Below are 18,354 nucleotides of genomic sequence, written 5' to 3'. Positions count from 1 at the left end.
CTTTGCAAACGCCCCCCACCGCCGCCATAAGCATTTAATCTCTCCCCTCTCGGTCGCTCTGCTGCTGCAGCGGCCAAGAGAGGAGAGATGAAGTCCTTGCCATGGCGGGGGGCGTTTGCAAAGGTATCAGAGAGGCTTGGGGGGCAATTGCCACCCTGCCTCGGGCCTAGTCCGCCCCTGGGTCAGACTAATCCAGCACGTTATTAATGAGTGCCCCACTCAATATGGCCGCAAGCGAGGGGCATACTGAGTGGGGCAACTCAGATTAATAACGTCCAAAAGATGTGGACTGGGAGGGGGGGCCTCTTTAAGACTGCTCAGAATCACACCGCTGAACGATCACCTCCTCTCCCGACAGCTCCAGCTCCAGGAAGCGGGCACTCAGAGAGGCAGCTATGATCACACCTGTCAGCGTTCCCTCCGCAATTTTCACTCGCCAATTGCGAGGGGGCGAGTGGAAATTTTGAGGCCTGACATAGGGCCATGAGACAGGGCGGAGGAGGAGACGGAGCAAAATGAGGTGGCTGCTGTGTGGGCCACATTACAAGGTCCCGCAGGCCGGATTCGGCCCACGGGCCTTGTGTTTGCCACCCCTGATCTAGAGGGTCACTTGAGTAACAGCTCTGTCTGTTGGGGGCTGCTGACATCACGACCAAGATGGTGGAAGCCAGCAGAAGTGTCAGGTTTTTGGTTGTCTCCACAAGGCAGGCTTTTACTGGTAAATAATATGCAAAATGTATATCTAATCATATGAGAAGATTTTTGTTCTAATGAATAGTATGGTGACAGGCTCAAAGGAATTTGTACCTCTGTAAGCAATTTCGAGGAGTTCTCTGCCAAACAGTTTGGTTGATTATATAACAGTTTAGATTTCATCCATCAGAAAAAAATAATCTAAGGTTGGCCATACACTGATCTATCAACCCGCAGGCTGAATTAAGAAATAGACCCGATTACTCCAACACAAACAGGCATGTCGATCGAGGAATCCCGCTGTTTACATTGTATTCTGACAGGTGCCGCCGGCACTTGTCAGAATACCCGACCAGAGCGGGCAGCTCATTGGCTGCCAGCACGTTGGCTGTCAGCTCTGATTGATCGAAGATTTTCTCACCGGCTTGTTCAAGCTATTCAAGTGTCATGTGCTTACAATACAATTTAATAAAACATTTTTTAAAAGGTGGGAAAAAGTAATTTTTGGTTTTGGCCTGACAAATTCTTCTGCGGGAGGTGCCTTGCATTCATTTCAATGGCACCCCAAACGCGCCTCCCACCAACAGTGTGATCGCCTGCACTGGAACGCACGGTACCGCAATGCCAAAAAATTGTACATGCAATTTTATTCTGAAGTAAACACTGCATTTGTGTATTTTATTTGAAATTAAGGATGGTGTTTTTACTTTTTGATTTTTTTTTTTTTTTTTTTATCTGATTAATCGAAAGAAATTATGTGGGTGGCCAGCTTAACTGTCAAATGTTCTTTTGTCATTAACAAGTTCCCTTTTTGTTCAATGATCAGTATATTTTCTAGCCTCATATGAAAGTGTTTAATGCTACTAAGAAATCTATATATTTAATTTACCATATCTATAGTTTACTATATGTAAAAGGTTCTTCACTCCTGACTGCTGAATGAAGCAGTAGAGGAGTGAGGTGAAAGTGTTGCTGCATATTTTTTTGCTTTTGTAAGTTTGTTACAAGACATAATTTTGTGTATACGTAGTTGCTTTGACCCCCGCACCACCACATGCATGTATGCTAAAACACAAACATACCTCAAATGCATAAACCTGCATAAAAAAACACTCAAAACATGTTAAAAGGGGTCAAACACATCTGAGCGTTCTGTTAATGTGAAGCCTTTTTGCTACAGGAAAAAAACATTTAAATGATAGTCTGTGTTTGATAACAAAATTTGTTTTTTTTTGTCCTGTCTTGTTTTATATAGGATGGAAAATGATGCCATAGAAAAGTTAAATGAGGCAACTAAGGAGCCAACAAAGGACAATTCTTCCGATACTGAAAATGCTGCAGAAGACTGGGCAGACCCTGAGCAAAAAATGATCCCCGAAGAGACGCCAAAGAAAAAAGCCAAGAAAAGTGCCTTTAAGGAAACACTTCTACAAGATGTTCCCGGAAACCCAGAGGTTTCAGGTGAGATCAACGCAACCTTGGAAGAAATACCTAAGAAAAAATGTAAAAAGAGAAAATACCAGGAAATAAATTCTCAGACTGACTTTGCTCAGGTTGATACCTCCATAGAGAATATTCCTGCAGTGAGCAGTGCTCTTGAAAGTTTAGACCAGTCGGTTGATAATATTTCTCATAAAGCACGGAAAAAGAAGAAACGACATGATAGCTTGCCTAGTGTCAATATTGACAATACCATCAGGGATGAAGAAATCCATATATTGGCCTTTGACAATGAATCCTTGGTTTCTTCTAGTCGGGAACAGCCTAAAAAGAAAAAGAAACATAAGGATAATTGTGATCGAGGACTTAATGAAAGTTTTCAGAATGGAATAGCAGAAGGGCCATCCTTTATAGAGGATACTGCGTTGGAGGACATGAAGGCAGAAGCTGAAAACTTGAAAAAGAAACACAAGAAAAAACACAAACAGTCTTCTTCCATTGACGACTCCACTCTAGAATCCCCTAACGGCGGAGAAGACTTTACATCACAACAATCTCTGCTCGATGACCTCACAGTCCATCAAGAGATCCCAAAGCAAAAGAAACACAAGAAAGAACACAAACTGTCTTCTTCCATTGAGGACTCCACTCTAGAATCCCCTAACGGCCAAGACTTTACATCACAACAATCTCTGCTCGATGACCTCACAATCCATCAAGAGGTCCCAAAGCAAAAGAAACACAAGAAAAAACACAAACTGTCTTCTTCCATTGAGGACTCCACTCTAGAATCCCCTAACGGCCAAGACTTTACATCACAACAATCTCTGCTCGATGACCTCACAATCCATCAAGAGATCCCAAAGCAAAAGAAACACAAAAGGAAACATCTTGCTAATGTGTTAGCTGATAGTGATTATGGTGCTAGCTTGGCTGAGGACAGAAACGTGTTGCATGCTGACAGCCAGCAGTTTGCAGAACCAAAAGCTAAAACGAAACGGAAAAAATAATTTTTTAGGTCTATTTCAGATTTAGAAATTTTGTTTCTATAGAAAATATATTTTTAATGCTGGCAGATTGTTGCCGCTAAAATATTTTAAAATCCAAATCATAAATATTTTGAAATTGTTTAATATGAATTATCATATCCAAATGTGTCTTGTGTGGGAGTCAAGACGTACCTGTAAATGCTGTAATTTTTTTTTGTTTGTTTTTATTCCTACCCTTTGTCCTCCATAGTGCTACATCCGTAGCACGTTTAGTGGCACCTGTAACAGAGTTACCACAGGCACAACATTGCTGCTCACATGATTAAATCGTTTACTTGTTAGTAAAGATCATTAGTGTAACAGACTTTGATTAAACCAGGGCTGGACAATTCCTAGGAGCCAGATGGCCAATGGTCCTAAAAAATGACAGCTGGTGTCTAACTTTTGTGGTTTTCTCTAGTTGTTGTCAATGGAGCTGGATCCTAAAAAAATGTTTTTAAAAAATCCTGCTGGCTCCTAGATGGGACACACTGGCTCCTGAATTCCATATTGATTTGTCCACTCCTGTATTAAAGAACTCTGGGCAAGTAAAATCTTAACCCTTGCAGTGGGTCTACCCCCGCACTGCTAAGGTTAAGTGCTCGTTTTGTCTGGAGAGCTAAAAAAAAGCGTTATATTCACCTGGACCAGATTCCGGCTGGCTGTTTGAGCGGTCCCTTCTGCCTGGCTCCCCATTTGCTCCAGCTGTCAGTGAGCCATCATGTGCTACACAGTTTATAGCAGGGGTAGCCAAGCTCCGGCCCCCCAGCTGTGGTGGAACTACAAATCCCTTGAGGCATTGCAAGATCCTCATGGGATTTGTAGTTTCACCACAGCTGGAGGGCCGGAGTTTGGCTACCCCTGGTTTATAGGATGTATGGACACCAACGGATATTCCATCTCTGGAGTGGAGTACGATAGAGCTTCAGCTAACGATTATTTTCAAAATCGATTAGTTAGCCGATTTTATTAAGTTCGGTTAATCGGATAAAAACTAAAATAAATTTTAAAAAATGGCTCCAGTGATGGATTACTAGTTTGTATTGCGATTGTAGTCCATCACAGGAGCAAGCTTGGAGCGGTGGAAGTAAAAAAGAAAAAAAGATAGTGTGGTGTGCAATATAGTGAAATGGAAAGTGTAAAATTATACAGCAATGAATGCAGAATGGCACCGGCTATAGAGGACTACAAAACCCAGCAATAGTACATTATACAGCACAATGCAGAATACCACCAGCTATAGAGGAATACAACAAATCCCAGCAATAGTACATTATAACTGGTGGTATTCTGCATTGCGCTGTATAATGTACTATTGCTGGGTTTTGTAGTCCTCTATAGCTGGGGGGTATACGGCATTGCACCACTGTATAATGTATTATTGTTGGGATTTGTAGTCCTCTATACAGCGCAATGCAGAATACCACCAGCTATATAGGAATACAACAAATACCAGCAATACATTATACATACAGTGTATAATGTATTTCTGGGATTTGTATTCCTATGTATAATATATAGCACAATGTACCATCAGCTATAGAGGAATACAAATCCCAGCAATACATTATAGAGCACCATGTGGGGGGGGTGGGAGTGCAGGCTTACCTGAGCAGTCTTCCAGCAACTTGCTTCTGAGATCGGGCCTGTCTATCGGCAGCTGTCACCCCCCCACACCTGCTCCTCCTTACTTCTCTCCCGTCCCTGTGTCGATCGTGGATGTGGGCGGGCAGTAAGCGTGAGACGGGGAGGAGGTGTGGATGCGGGCGGGCAGTAAGCGTGAGGAGGTGTGGATGCGGGCGGGCAGGTTTGGCAGTGGCGAGCGTGAGGTGGGGAGAAGGTGCAGTGCGCAGCGTGTGTTGAGCTGTAAACAGGGCCAACTAATCGGTAGTCGATTGAAAACGTTGACAACTTTTTCAATAATCGACTTAGTCGATTAGTTGTTGCAGCCCTAGCGCAGGAGCCAGCTGGGATTCAGCTAGTTATTCAAGCAGTTCAAAGAAAAATAATGATGTGTAGTAATTCATAGCAATCTCAAAATGGACTTGCCTTAAAAGTTTGTATACGAGAAGGAGGAGTTCTGATTGTTTGCTGTTCCCTAAACCCGTCTCTTCTCTTTGTTGTATGCACTTGTCTGTGTCCAGACTACTGTTTTGTTCATCCTGTCATTATAAAAGGTGACCATAGGCAGGCTTATTGCTGTGGCATTTTAGGGTCCCATTAAAAGAACAAAAATTGAAATACTAATAATTACAGGTTCTTGTAATGCAGGCATGGAAGAGCCAACTAGCCCAGATGTACATACAGGTTTCCTAATACAAGTTACTAGTTTGCCTGAGTGTGTAGAAAAATTGCGTTGGGATTATGTTGCCAGCATATGTGCAAAGTATATTTAATGGAGGTCTTTACACTCGTCATGTTTACATGTACTGCAAAATAATTCTTGATCAATGAATTAAGATTCTGTGATCTGAGCTATAAACCACAATTACTACAGTATTACCTTTCCATCAAATTGCTGCAACCTACTATTTATAGTTGATTCTCTTTTTAAATGTTGTGTTGCTTTTCTTTAATGATTATTTACTTGTTTTGCATTTTACAAAATGCCAGAAAGCCTTGCAATTAAAAGGGACATGAGGAAAAAAAAGTATAAAACTCCTAGGTCAGATGAGCATATTTGGTACTGTGGATGAAGTAAATGGTTTATATTTAAAGAATACTTGAATGGTTTACTTGAAATTTGCCAGTATGCCCATATATCCACAATCTGTATACACTCAAGTATATGTAAGCCCAATGATTGAAAACTAGTAATAAACCAATACCGGTTTTTCGGGATCGAGTACGATTACCGCTAGCATGGAGCCGGCTCCCTGGGCAAGCAGGAAGCCGGGTGGCGTTTCATTACCCACCACCCGGCTTTTTGATTGCCCAGGAAGCCGGCACCATGCTGATTGAATGGGAAGCCGGCTTCCAGTCAGAGGCAGATTTCCTGTAACCGGCAGTGCCGCGAGGTAACATGAAGCTGGCTTCCCGGCCAAATGGCAGGAAGCCGGGCTGCGAGTCCTTACCCACTGCCCGGCTTCCTGATTGGCTGGAAAGCAGGCTCCATGTTCCCTCAGGGCACTGCCGGTCAAAGGAAATCCTTTCTCTGACCAGAAGGTCAGGTATCTGAGCATTTGGGTGAGTACAAGTATTCAAATACCCAAATTCTCGGTTTCAATACTGATACTAGTATAGGTGCATCCCCACTAAAAACTCATAACTTTAACATGTTTTTGTAATTTTTAAATCCTCAAAACTATTCATCACAATAATACCTGGAGATCCTTCCATACCAGCCCTTGTTCAGGCTTTTTCAAGGTGCGTTACATGGGCTTTCAATGGAGAATATGAGTGGCAATTTCAACACATTTTGAAAGTATGGCCCACTGTTGCCACCATGAAGAATCATCATGAAGTCCGTAAGTGGCCACAAAGGGGCAGCACTGAGATGCCACAAAGGGTGGAGAAAAGGTTTAGTTAAACATGGCAATTCATTAGGATACATGGAGGGGGATTTATCCAAACTGGAGCAAATTCTGGGGCAGTTGTGCATGACAACCAATCAGCTTCTTTCATTTTCAAAGCTTAACTGAACAAACTGAAGATAGAAGCTGGTGATTTTTGGCAACTGCTCCGAATACTGTCTGCTCCACTTTCGATAAATTCCCCTCATGGTGTTTTAACAGTAATGTTAATTAGCAATCTGCCATATAGCAATCTGCAATAGGTCGGACTTGATGTGTCTGTCTTTATTCAACCTCAAATACTATGTATCTAAACCAAAGAACAAAAATGAAATATATTGGAGCTTACCATGGGGCGGTTGCGGTTTTCCTTTTTCAGGATCAGAACATTTTCAGCAGGTACAGAAAATGCCTGTTGACCTTGCCAGAAAGGCTGTGTCGTTGTGCTTCCTTTTAATTTCACAGGAAGTGACAATCTTATCAGACACAGAAGGCACATTTGCAGGTTATTCTCAGAAGGGTGAAGAGTTTGGAGAAGGCAGGAGAAGTGAACAATCTAGGACAACATAGCTGAATTGGAGAATGTTTCCAGTTCAGCTATGTTGTCCTAGATCAGGGGTCCTCAAACTTTTTAAACGGGGGGCCAGATTACTGTCCCTCAGACATTGTTGGGGGCCGGATCAGGAAGACAGGAGGCGGGTCATGACATACTGCCCAGCTTCCTGATTGGCTAGGCAGCAAGCTTCAGTTGGTAGGCAGCCTGGCTTCCTAACCAATCAGTAAGCTGGGCAGCACGTTCTGACCCACCCCCTGGCTTCCTGATTGGCTAGGAAGCCGGCTTCACTTTTTTCTAGGCAGCCTGACTTCCTGACCAATCAGGAAGCCAGGCTCGGGCCGGATGTGGCCCGCGGGCCGTAGTTTGAGGACCCCTGTCCTAGATTGTTCACTTCTCCTGCCTTCTCCAAACTCTTCACCCTTTTGTGAATAACCCTGTTGAATTCAAGCCTGTGAAAACAGCGTTTGCCCTGAAAAGGCTATGTGTGCCATGCTTTGTGTGCAGTTCGAATGCTTTTCAATAGTACACGCTGCATCCAAAGCAGATAAAATGGAATTATTGCACTGTCATGTACACCAGGCCTTCTTAAACTTTTTCCACACTTCTACTAAGCCCCCTCCTTACCTTTACGTCCAGCAGCTGTGCACCACTGCTGCTGGGTTAAAGAAAGTTCAGTCAATGTACAGAAAAGAAAAAACCTTCCTGCGCACATGTGCTCAGGAAGGTACCAAGTGCACAGGGGGGGGCCGCGACCTTAAAAACTACACTACACTGCAAATTATACATTGGCTTTGAGAGCTTGAAGCTGGCAGGGTGCTATAAAAATTAATGGTAAAGTAGATACAAATCCATGAGGAAAACCGTGTCATGTGACCTGTCAGTCACGTGACTAGCTCTCCTAGTTCACAGAGCTCTATGGGACTCTACACTGCAGCCTGCATTTAATGAATGGGTTGTAAGATGGGGACTAGTGCTCATAACCTAGCAGAGTATAAAGGAATGCACATAGAGATATCTGCTCCATTATAATAAGCAGAACTCCAGGCCAATCAAATCTTAACCCTTGGAGTGGGGCAACCCCTGCATTGCAAGTGGTTAACTGCTCATTTTCTCTAGGGAGCTATAATAACATACTCCGCTAGCTTCTACCCCGCTCCCTCCAGCCTGTCTCCTCCGCTCCAGTGATGGCATGTCCCTCAGCATCCTCAAGTTGCAAACACTGTATAGAACATGATGAATCACAAGACTTTAGACCGCTGGAGCCAGGCTAAGGGGACCAGTCTAAGAGCAAGCTAGGATTGTGCTTTGGGTGAGTATCACTGTTATTTTAGCTCCCCAGACAAAATGAGTACTTAAAGTGGATCTTTACCCCCTTCTACTAAAACTCACATCAGCATGCTGATTTAAAATCATCTTACATTTTTTAGTTAAACTTGTTTTTTATTTACTTACAAATAGAGTTCTTCCTGGTCCAGTTCTGGCACAAATTATGTAATTGTGCCAAAGCATTGCATCCTGGGAAGTTTACATCAGCAGAGCATTGCTGGTAAATCTCATCTGTAATCTCATGAGATCTCAGGGAAAGGCATTTTCCTCCCCTGAGATGATGTGCATGGTCACATGTCCTAGTCACATGTCTAGTCACATGTGCCAGAACTCCAGAAAAGGGCCAGAATGACCTCCCCTTAGTAACCGTGGTCACTGGCAGAAGACTGGGGAAGTAAAGAGAAATGAGGTGTGCAAAGAATACAAAGCCGGCAATTATCTGGAAGTATGCGTTTGTAGATTGTCATTGCTAAACATTCTAAAAGGTGTGTTTGTTGTTATTTTAAAGATACAGGTAAAGTTCCTCTTTAACTGCATGGGTTAAAATGTTATTGAAGTTCTGCTTTAAGCAAGTGATAAATTCTCTGGACTGGATTCATTCTTTTTCTAAACAGATAATTTTTATTTGATAGAAAAACAATCCCTTATTTGCCAGCATCATGTGCCTATTGTAGAATTCATACCAATATATAACAGTGGATGTTTCTTTCCCAGCACATTCCCTACACATCTGTCACATTTGCTTGGTGCACCTTCCTATTATAAATAGGGTGAATATCCAGCAAATGCACTGAAAAACAGTCCCTGTTGGTTTTGTTAGTGAATGTTTTATACGTGACCCTCCCTGGGTCTGCTTTACCATTCAGAGATGGTGCTAAAAGTGCATAAACTCATCCTTAGGGCAGGGCACATGCTAATAATTTTCTAAGAGGAGTTTTATAGTAAAAGTTTATCATTGCGCTCATAAAAGCTGCATCATCAATTTTCCAAATTTCTATTGGAGATGAGATGACTGCCAAAACCACCCCCAAAAAACATTCTACACTTCCAAACTACCGAAAGGAATTAATGGTAATACCATTAGTGGTAATTCCAAATATAACCACATGATGGCAGTGTTGTGCCATTAATATGACACATATCTTATTCTAGCGTCCAAAGATGTGAGTTTGTTCAATGTAATGTTATGTCAATTCAGATGACTTTTTCCTCATAATCATAACTGGATTGTACTAGGTAGACCGATCTTTTTTTAACGGCAAGCCAATTTTTGAATAGATGCTTATCTCCATTTTAAATGGTGATTCTTCACAAAGTCAAAATGCAGGTAGAGCATAATATTCAGCAATATAATCAGAAGCTATATACCAGGGGCGCCCACAATTTTTCGTCTGGAGATCTACTTTTCAAATGACGAGCTCAATGAGATCTACCAACGAAAAAAAACACCTGCATTCAGGGGCGAGAGGGGGGGCGTGGCGGTGCATTGAAGTCAATGGCACCGCAGGCAGGCCCCTCGCCCACAGTGCGATCGCCTGCACCCGCAACCCAGGCACATTAGTGCATGTGTTCAAATACAGTGCGATCCGCAAAAATGCTGCGAGCACTATTTTTGCAGATCGCACTGGACCGGAATGCAGGCACTAAGGTGCCTGGGTTCCGGGTGCGGGCGATCGCACTGCGGGGGGCATGCCTGCGTTGCCATTGACTTCAATACAACCCCACACCCCCTCCCGACCCTGAACATGGACCGGTACATAACACTGATATGTACCGATCCTCTGCCGCTCGGCCACGCACACGGGACTCAGCTTCTCCCATGGATCCCCCCTGCTCTCCCGGGCAGAGGCAGCGGGGGATCCGCCACAAAGCACTTCAGCCGCGGGGGGGAGGGGAGGAGCCGTTGTTACAGAAATAAGGCCGTGCGGTGAGGGGAGAGAGAGGTGCGGGCTGTCAGATCCAGACCGAGCGTCTTTTTCTCCTCACCACTCAGCATTAGTTCTGTGACAGCGGCTCCGCCCTCCCCCGCCGCTGGCTCGTTCACTTCTTCTCGGATCCACGCTGCATACAGATGGGGAGAGCAGCGGGGATCCAGAGAAGCCCCACTGGCGGGAGGAATGGACATTGCGATCTACCAGTGATCGCTGCGCAATCGACTGGTAGATCACGATCGACCTTATGGGAACCCCTGCTTTATACCCATGTACATGTACTGGAAGAAAAACATGTTCTGTAACATTTTGGGCTTATACTATCAAATAAAGCTATTATTGAAGAACATCCTGTCTCTTGGGAATCCTAAACTAGACATTGCAGCCAATTGTGGGCCCTCCTTCCATTGATATGCACTGTTTAACCCCTTAGTGACCGAGGCCTTCTTTTCGTTTTTGTTCCCATGTTATAAACCACATTTTAGGCCTGAAAATTACTTCAAATCCCCAAACATTATATATTTTCTGAAAGCCAAGACCCTGTAGAATAAAAATTTAGAATCCAAATGTTTATGTTGCATGATATTAGCGCAACGTATTATCAAACCCCAAAATTTAGTGTTAAATGCCCCAAAACACAATTAAATACCAATTTTTTAATAAAATATAAAAGTTAAGGTACTATAGATACCCAACATGCCCAGGTAAAAAATGGTGTGCGTCCGTGAAACTGCAACAAAATTTAGTACCCCAAAAAGTCCATAGATGCCCCTTTAAAAGCCCCCACAGGTCATCAATTTAGAGATAATCATAAATATTGGCCCTAGAATTATTGCTTTCCCTCCAGCGTGCACGGCGATACCCAACATGTGTAGCACGATTTTCATTTTCATACGTAGGTGCACCCAGCGCCTGTTTACTAAAGACGTGCGGGGATTTAAAATTTTTTTGTTGTTATTTTTACATTTATTTAATTTAATATTAATTTTAAAAACTGTTTTGATTTTTTTTACTTGCTATCACATAGGGGGGCTTACAAGCCCCCATGTGATAGCATATTGGCAGTGACAGGTACTCTTTAAGGTGATACTGGGGGTCCAAAGATCGTGTTCGGAAGCACGGGTGGAATCGTGGCGGGAAACCGCGCAATCCGCCCGCCGCGACTGGGGTGCGGTTAGAGAATAATGGCACCCACAGCTCGATCGGTTCACACCTTGGCGACTCCTGACAGCGCGGCAATCCGCGTGGAATCGTGGACAATTGCAACGGGGTGAGATGTCGTCTAGATGTGAACCTAGCCTCAGGGCTTGTTCACACCATGTCTAGATCATAACAGTTTTTTGTCCGCACCTGAAATGCATCCCAATGTATTCGTATGGAATTTCTGGGCTCTGTTCACACCAGTGCAGGCTTTCCGAGCAAAAAGAAATGCTGCATGCACTATTTTTTCTGGTCTGGAACGCATGTGGACTGCACTTGAAAGACCATTTTAAGCTAACAGAGAGGTGACCTTATTAGTCTTCTGCTGCTCTTTCACTGTCCAGTCAGCAGGGTGGGAGTGGAGAGAGGACACCACTGCAATACTTACGGTGGTGTCACCCTTCTGGGTGTGCTGTATAATGGGTTTGTGGAATTCTTAGGAATAGTGATGGGCTCGATGTTCGAGTCGACCAAGAGTTCAACTCAAACATCGCTAGTTTGTGTATTCGGCCCCACAAGGCACTACGCACCGCAAAGTGCCTTGTGAAGCCTTGGGGTGGCTTTGCTATATTTTTTCAGCATTTGCCTTTCAGGTTACAAGCTCCCTGCTGTTGCTAGGAGGATTTACTTCAGTCGCTGGGCAGATCTTTTGGTGCGAAAACAGCTGGCCAATGAGTGTAACTTCTCACCTCTTTAGTCCCTCCTTTCAGTGGGCGGGGTCAGAAGTTACCTCAGGCCTAGCAACCTGACTCTCCTCTCTATTATCTTCAGCCTTCCTTTTGGATCTTTTGACCTGCTCCCCCACCCTCCCCTTTGCTCTTTCCCTTGTTGTGGTCAATCTTTATGGGATAATGGCGCCCACTATGTGCTTTGCTAATAAAGGTTAAAGTCTATTTCACGTTTAAATTGCATTTAAACCCAATAAAAGGAACCACGGCCTACAGTTTTCCCGCAACCTTTGTCGTGTGTTTACTTTAATTTTTAGGTATGTTGTTATGGTATGATGGGTGTTATTGGGTTGTACAATCCCATGGAAACTGTTCACTTTGCAAAGGGACTGTTCACTGAGCTCATATATAGCATAAATCTAAGTTCACTCCAAGCAATCAAGCAGGGTGGCAGACCTCGTACGTGATCAGGCATTCAAAGTGAACAGAGGTTTAATATTATTATTATTAGGGATGCACTGATACCGATATTTTGCTGTCGGTACTGGCCGATTCCGAGTTTTGATACCGGTGCTTCCGCTGGCATGGAGCCGGCTTTCCGGGTAATAGCGGGTAATGACAAGCTGCCCAGCTTCCTGATTTCCCAAGAAGTCGGCTCCATGTTTGGCCGGCTCAAAGCTGATTGGCCGGGAAAGCGGCTTCACAGCCAATCAGCATGGAGCCGGCTTCCTGGGCAATCAAGAAGCCGGGCGGCGAATAATGACTGGCTCGATGCTGATTGCCCGGAAAGCCGCTTCCCAGCCAATCAGCATGGAACAGGCTGTTCGGCCGGCTTGATGCTGATTGGCCAGGAAGCCATCTTCCCCGCCAATTAGGAAGCCGGGAAGTGAGTCATTACTCACCGTCTGACTTTCTGATTCCCCGGGAAGCTGGCTCCATGTTCCCCTACCGCACTGCCGGTCAGAGGAAATCTACCTCTGGCTGGAAGTTCCAGTATCGGGGAAGGTATCGGAGCATTTGGGCGCATACAAGTACTCGCCCAAATACTCGGTATCGGCACCGATGCAGATACTAGTATCGGTATCAGTGCATCGCTAATTATTATTATCATTATTATTAAACAGGATTTATATATAGCTATTTATTTCTCTCTTTTATATCTAGATATTTATATAGCGCCAACAGTCTGTGCAGCACCTTACAATATGAAGAAGATATTACAGTTACAATACAATTTAAGACAATATGGTTAGGAGAGCCCTGCCCATGAGAGCTTACTACTAAATACTATTCACTTTGTCATGTGAATTTCTATTAGTAAAGCAACCCCAATGAATTGTCCTGTAACCTCAGAAACTATCCCAATCCCATTATATTGGGTTTGTACTTGTTGGACTTATTGAATACATTTAAAAAAAAAAACTTTTTAATAGTTGTGTTTCTTTATTTGAACACAGGAGGTCCTATAAGGGCGATTTACAGTCACGCAGGGATTTTGTTATGTTGCTTATCATACTTTTCTAGCATATGCGGGAACTTTCTAGCATATTTGCACATTTTTCTTTCATACGCTCATATGGTATTTGCATGGTTACTGTAAATGTGTAGAATTAAGCGGTGTGCATATTTTGCACTCATCCCTGTGTGAGTATAAATCTTCCCAGATTAGTTGGTTATACAATTTCCCAACCAAGTCAGTGTCTTTGTGGCCCTTTGGGGTCCCTTGGAATTCTGTCCGGTTGTAGCAGACAAGGCCCTTTTTAACGGTACAGGGGCATATTTATAAAGCAGTGAATGTGACATTTAACAAACAGGTGAATTAGCCACTAATTTAAAACACTGGCATAAGAAGTGAACCTGTAAATATTTGGTGAATGTCACATTCACTGGTTTAAAAAAATGGTCCTTAACTTAGGGCTTGTCAGTTGCAGGTCAAATGTACCTGCAATGAATTCTAAATAATCTCCAAAGTGTCTCAAACTGATAGCAAAAGAGAACTGTATTTGCCCATTGACAATAGCCCAAGGGCCTTGATGAACTAACTACATTGCCAGCTGCTTTGTTTCCAGTTTCTGCCAGTTCTATGCCTGCTCCTATATCAATTATGCCTGCGGGCACTGCTGGGTGATGTCAAAGGCCAAAAAGGTGGATAAAGAAGCTGATAGGGTCAGGTTGGCAGATTCAGAAAAATGCTAGCTGTATGTTTGCCTCCATTCCTTTTGTATCGGGGTGCCTAGTAAAGCAATTTGTGCCACCCTACTTGCCTTCGTATAGCATGTGTTGGAATTCTTTGGCATCCCATTAGAGGGAGGAGCTTTCTCTACATTATCATTGACACTATGGCAATGGAGTGTCACTTACTGCCAGAGAAGCTTGTACAAGTAAACAAATTACAACTCTGCTGAGCAAATTGAACTGTGCTTGCTGCATAGTGTCCAAGGGGCTATTTTTTGCAGATGTCTTGCAGTGGCTACTGTGGCAGGGGGAAGGTGCCCCATCATTATGTTTGGCTAGGCAAAGTACATCAGGATGATTTATGGGTGGGAAATACTTTTCTGGTGATCTGCAATGGTCATTCCCTGTGGGTAAAGGAGGCAATTTCCAACAGATGCAGCAAGCATATTTTCAAGGATGTTGGAGCACATGGCAATGGCCAGAGGCTTGGAAAGAGGTGAGTTTCCTGTGCAATCTTTTGTTGAGATTTTTTCATTACATAGTAAAAAAATATAACCCCCAGTGGAGATTAAATACCACCAAAAGAAAGCTCTATCTGTCCCCAAAAATGGTATAAAATTTCAGTACAGCGTTGCATAACTGATTAAATGTCAGTCAAAGTACCGCAGAGCTGAATATTGAAAAATGGCCTGTGCACGAAGGGGGTGTACACACCCCGGTCATCAAGTGATTAAGTAGGGAAAGGCAATAAAAAGTGTGATGGAATCACTGGAGGTTCCTGTTTTGAATGTTTTGCTTCTCCAATTTGCTACAACAGTCCGCATTGAGCCAGATTGCTCACTCTTATGGGAACAAAAACTGCCTCACCCACTTTACCACAAGCCCTACAACATTTCAGTCTTGGTGTTGGGATGTTTTAGGACCTTAGCGTCGCCCCTGCCTGTAACTTCACTTGTTGAATCTCTGGATCTATTGATCATTTTGACACACATTTTACACTGAAAACCCTTTGCTTGTGCATTTTTTATCATATGCTCTGTTTGTACCCTGCTTTGTGAACCCCAAGTTTTCTTTAAGATGTGCCTCTATAGTTTTTACTCTTTGCTTCACCTATGTTGATATAGATAGCACACACACAAAAAAGGAGAGACAAAGAAAGACAAAAAATCAATTGCAGTAAAAATGACATGTAGCATCTTACAAAGCCACTGAAAGCCAACGTTTGCAGCACAAATGCAGAATTTATACTCCATTGTGTGCATGTGCAGAGGAATCAAAGCCAGAATCTCTACTCTATATTCAATCCTGCCGTCCCGGCTGAAATAACTCTGCTGTTTGTAAATCTGCAGCCCAGTACATTTCAGGAGTTCCCCGAGGCACATTCAGTACTAAATCTCAAGCCATATATGGCCCCGTAGATTACGTCACTCTGACTAATTTATATGTTGTCTACCTAATTAATCTCCCTGTTTGTCTTCACTTTTTTGCCCTGGAAAAAAGTTTCATTCTGTTCACTTCTCATTTAACTGGTCCATATTTTTGTACAGAATTTGGCTGCACTGTTTCCCCCAGGATAATCTTGAAGCCCCAGATAGTTAAAAAACGTTTGAGTATTAAGATGTCTCTAATAAAACACAGTTCTACCCAAGTGGTGTGAAGAGCTTAGCACCAGCAGAACCTCATGGCATTCACTGAGCTGAGATCAGTGTACATCTCTCTGCAGCTGTTAGGAAAAACAGAGAGCTTTACTGAATAGCGCCACCCAAGTTTAGCACATACAATAGAGGGTGCAGCTCAGTTTAATCTATGCTATCCCATCTTGATCATGTCAGCAGCACCTTATGCTGTAAGCACTTTGGAAATGGGACACCTTTTCTGGTCAGGCTTGCTGTTATTAATTAATGGATTTTTCCATTATTGTTTCATGTTTTTTTTACCAGCCTCATACTAATTTATACTGAGGAGAATCGAGAGATCTGTACCACAAACACAACGGGCTATCACCACATGTGATATACATACATTTGTTCCACATTTCTAACACATCATCTGAGCTTTGTAAAGGGGTGAAGCCTGTCTTTGTTAGTTCATAGAGCAGTCAATAAATTCACAGCATAACATACCTGTTTTAAAGGAACATAATGTCTGCCCATTATTTCTAAAGCTTTCAATGGCGGTCATTTATCAAAGACTTTGTCCTGGTAGAATAATATGAGAATGCTGCGTATGGCTCTGAATTACAAATCTCTAGTGTTCCATGTATTTATGTTTTTTTAAACCACCCAGAGTACACACAGTTAAGATATCCAGAGTGAGGCTGAAGGCAAGTATTTTTCCATGTGGGTTGCACTCAGCTGGGGGGGGGGCTTCACTGCACTAACAGTTGTCCTTTAACTATCTTCTACCCTGCAAAGGTAGGGTAGAAGACAGTTAAAGGACAACTGTTAGTGCAGTGAAGCCTCCCCCCTAGTGTAAATGTAATTGCTACAAAATATCCATAATGAAAAATCAAATGCACTAAATATTAACTGTGAATCAATGTGATGCAATGTGCAAAGAATACCAACAAGAAAAACGCATGTGTGTAACTTGCACTCCAGTGAAAATAATAAATGGTTGAAAAATGTCCATGGTCCTGGATCTTCAATAGTCCATTAAGTAAATAGAAGATAAAACATTGGATGTAGAATAAACTTAGTCTCCTGTGACCATCAACAGAGAAATCTTCTGGAATGCACCTCACCTTTAGCAGAGACCCACCAGGGTCTGTATGCGCTGTTCCTCTAATTCGAAACAGGTAGAGGAAGCACCTGATGCCGAATACCTCAGACTCTCTTGCAGTCTCAGGAATTGGAAACAGACAGTTCATCCGAATGGCCCATGCATCAGATAAAATAAAAAGTGGAAACTCGTAGTGCAGATGGTTTTAAAAGGATACTAGACTTTATTAAAAAAAGGGAATACTACTCATATATCATAGATAAAATTGAGGTATTTTGTAAGCAGCTACAGACACTGTGTGCAAATCGCTCAGCTCCTCTACTCCACCCTACGTACGTTACGTCAAAGGGCGTGACTTCATCAGGGGTGTGATGAAGTCACGCCCTTTGACATCAAAGTTTCACATCATTCAAGCCTCCCCCCTAGCTGAGTGCAACCCACATGGCAAAATACTTGCCTTCAGCCCCACTCTGGATATCTTACCTGTGTGGCCCTATCTGGCACTGCACAGCCTTTGTTTTAAAAAGTCCCATCCAGGCCCTGCACCTACTGTGCATGTATGCCTCAACCTTATTCATTCCTACGTCTAGTCTGCACTCATGACGATCCTTGTCTTCCAGAGGAATATGACACCAGCCATAGGAATGCTTAAGGAAGTGCAGTAGATACAGGACACAGCAAAGGTTTGTTTCAGTCTATCTCCAGGTCCCAATTCTGCAGCTTTTTGTTGGGTTATAAATGATACATCTCACCAGATCACCATGTATTACTTCAGATTTGCATACCAGTCTCCATATAAATGCAACATTTTAGGACAGTGCAGGATCCCTTTTCCAAATGATTACTGCATATCTTAACCCTTAGTACTCTTCCTTTTTTCTCCTATAGTAAATCTTACTTGTTGTCTAAAATGTATCTAAGGCATCTACAGTACAGAAGCAAACATTTCATCAAATCTATTCCTGTGTCCCTATGGAGTCCCTTGTATCCTAGACTCAAGCTGTACAACAATCCTTGACATCCCTGAGTGAAGACTAAGCACCGCCTCTTCTGGTGCTAAGCTACACCTCTTGTTATTCAGATATCAAATGCAGAGTCACTGTT

General features: G+C 43.1%; 1 protein-coding gene across 1 annotated transcript in view; it reads left to right on the top strand.

Annotated features, from left to right (window-relative positions):
• The window catches only part of TWISTNB (TWIST neighbor), a 10,398-nt gene extending 7,230 nt beyond the window's left edge, over positions 1–3,168 (top strand). The window contains exon 4 of the mRNA XM_018576313.1: positions 1,949–3,168. Coding sequence (XP_018431815.1) covers positions 1,949–3,143 — 1,195 coding nt within the window. The 3' untranslated portion in view covers positions 3,144–3,168. The remainder of the gene's footprint in view (positions 1–1,948) is intronic.
• Positions 3,169–18,354: the final 15,186 nt, after the last annotated feature.

This window comes from Nanorana parkeri, unplaced genomic scaffold (assembly GCF_000935625.1).
Source record: "Nanorana parkeri isolate BGI_ZX_2015 unplaced genomic scaffold, ASM93562v1 scaffold64, whole genome shotgun sequence".
In the NCBI taxonomy this organism is placed as follows: Eukaryota; Metazoa; Chordata; class Amphibia; order Anura; family Dicroglossidae; genus Nanorana; species Nanorana parkeri.
Note: the sequence above shows the minus strand (reverse complement) of the source record. Positions and strands in the feature narration are given on the sequence as shown.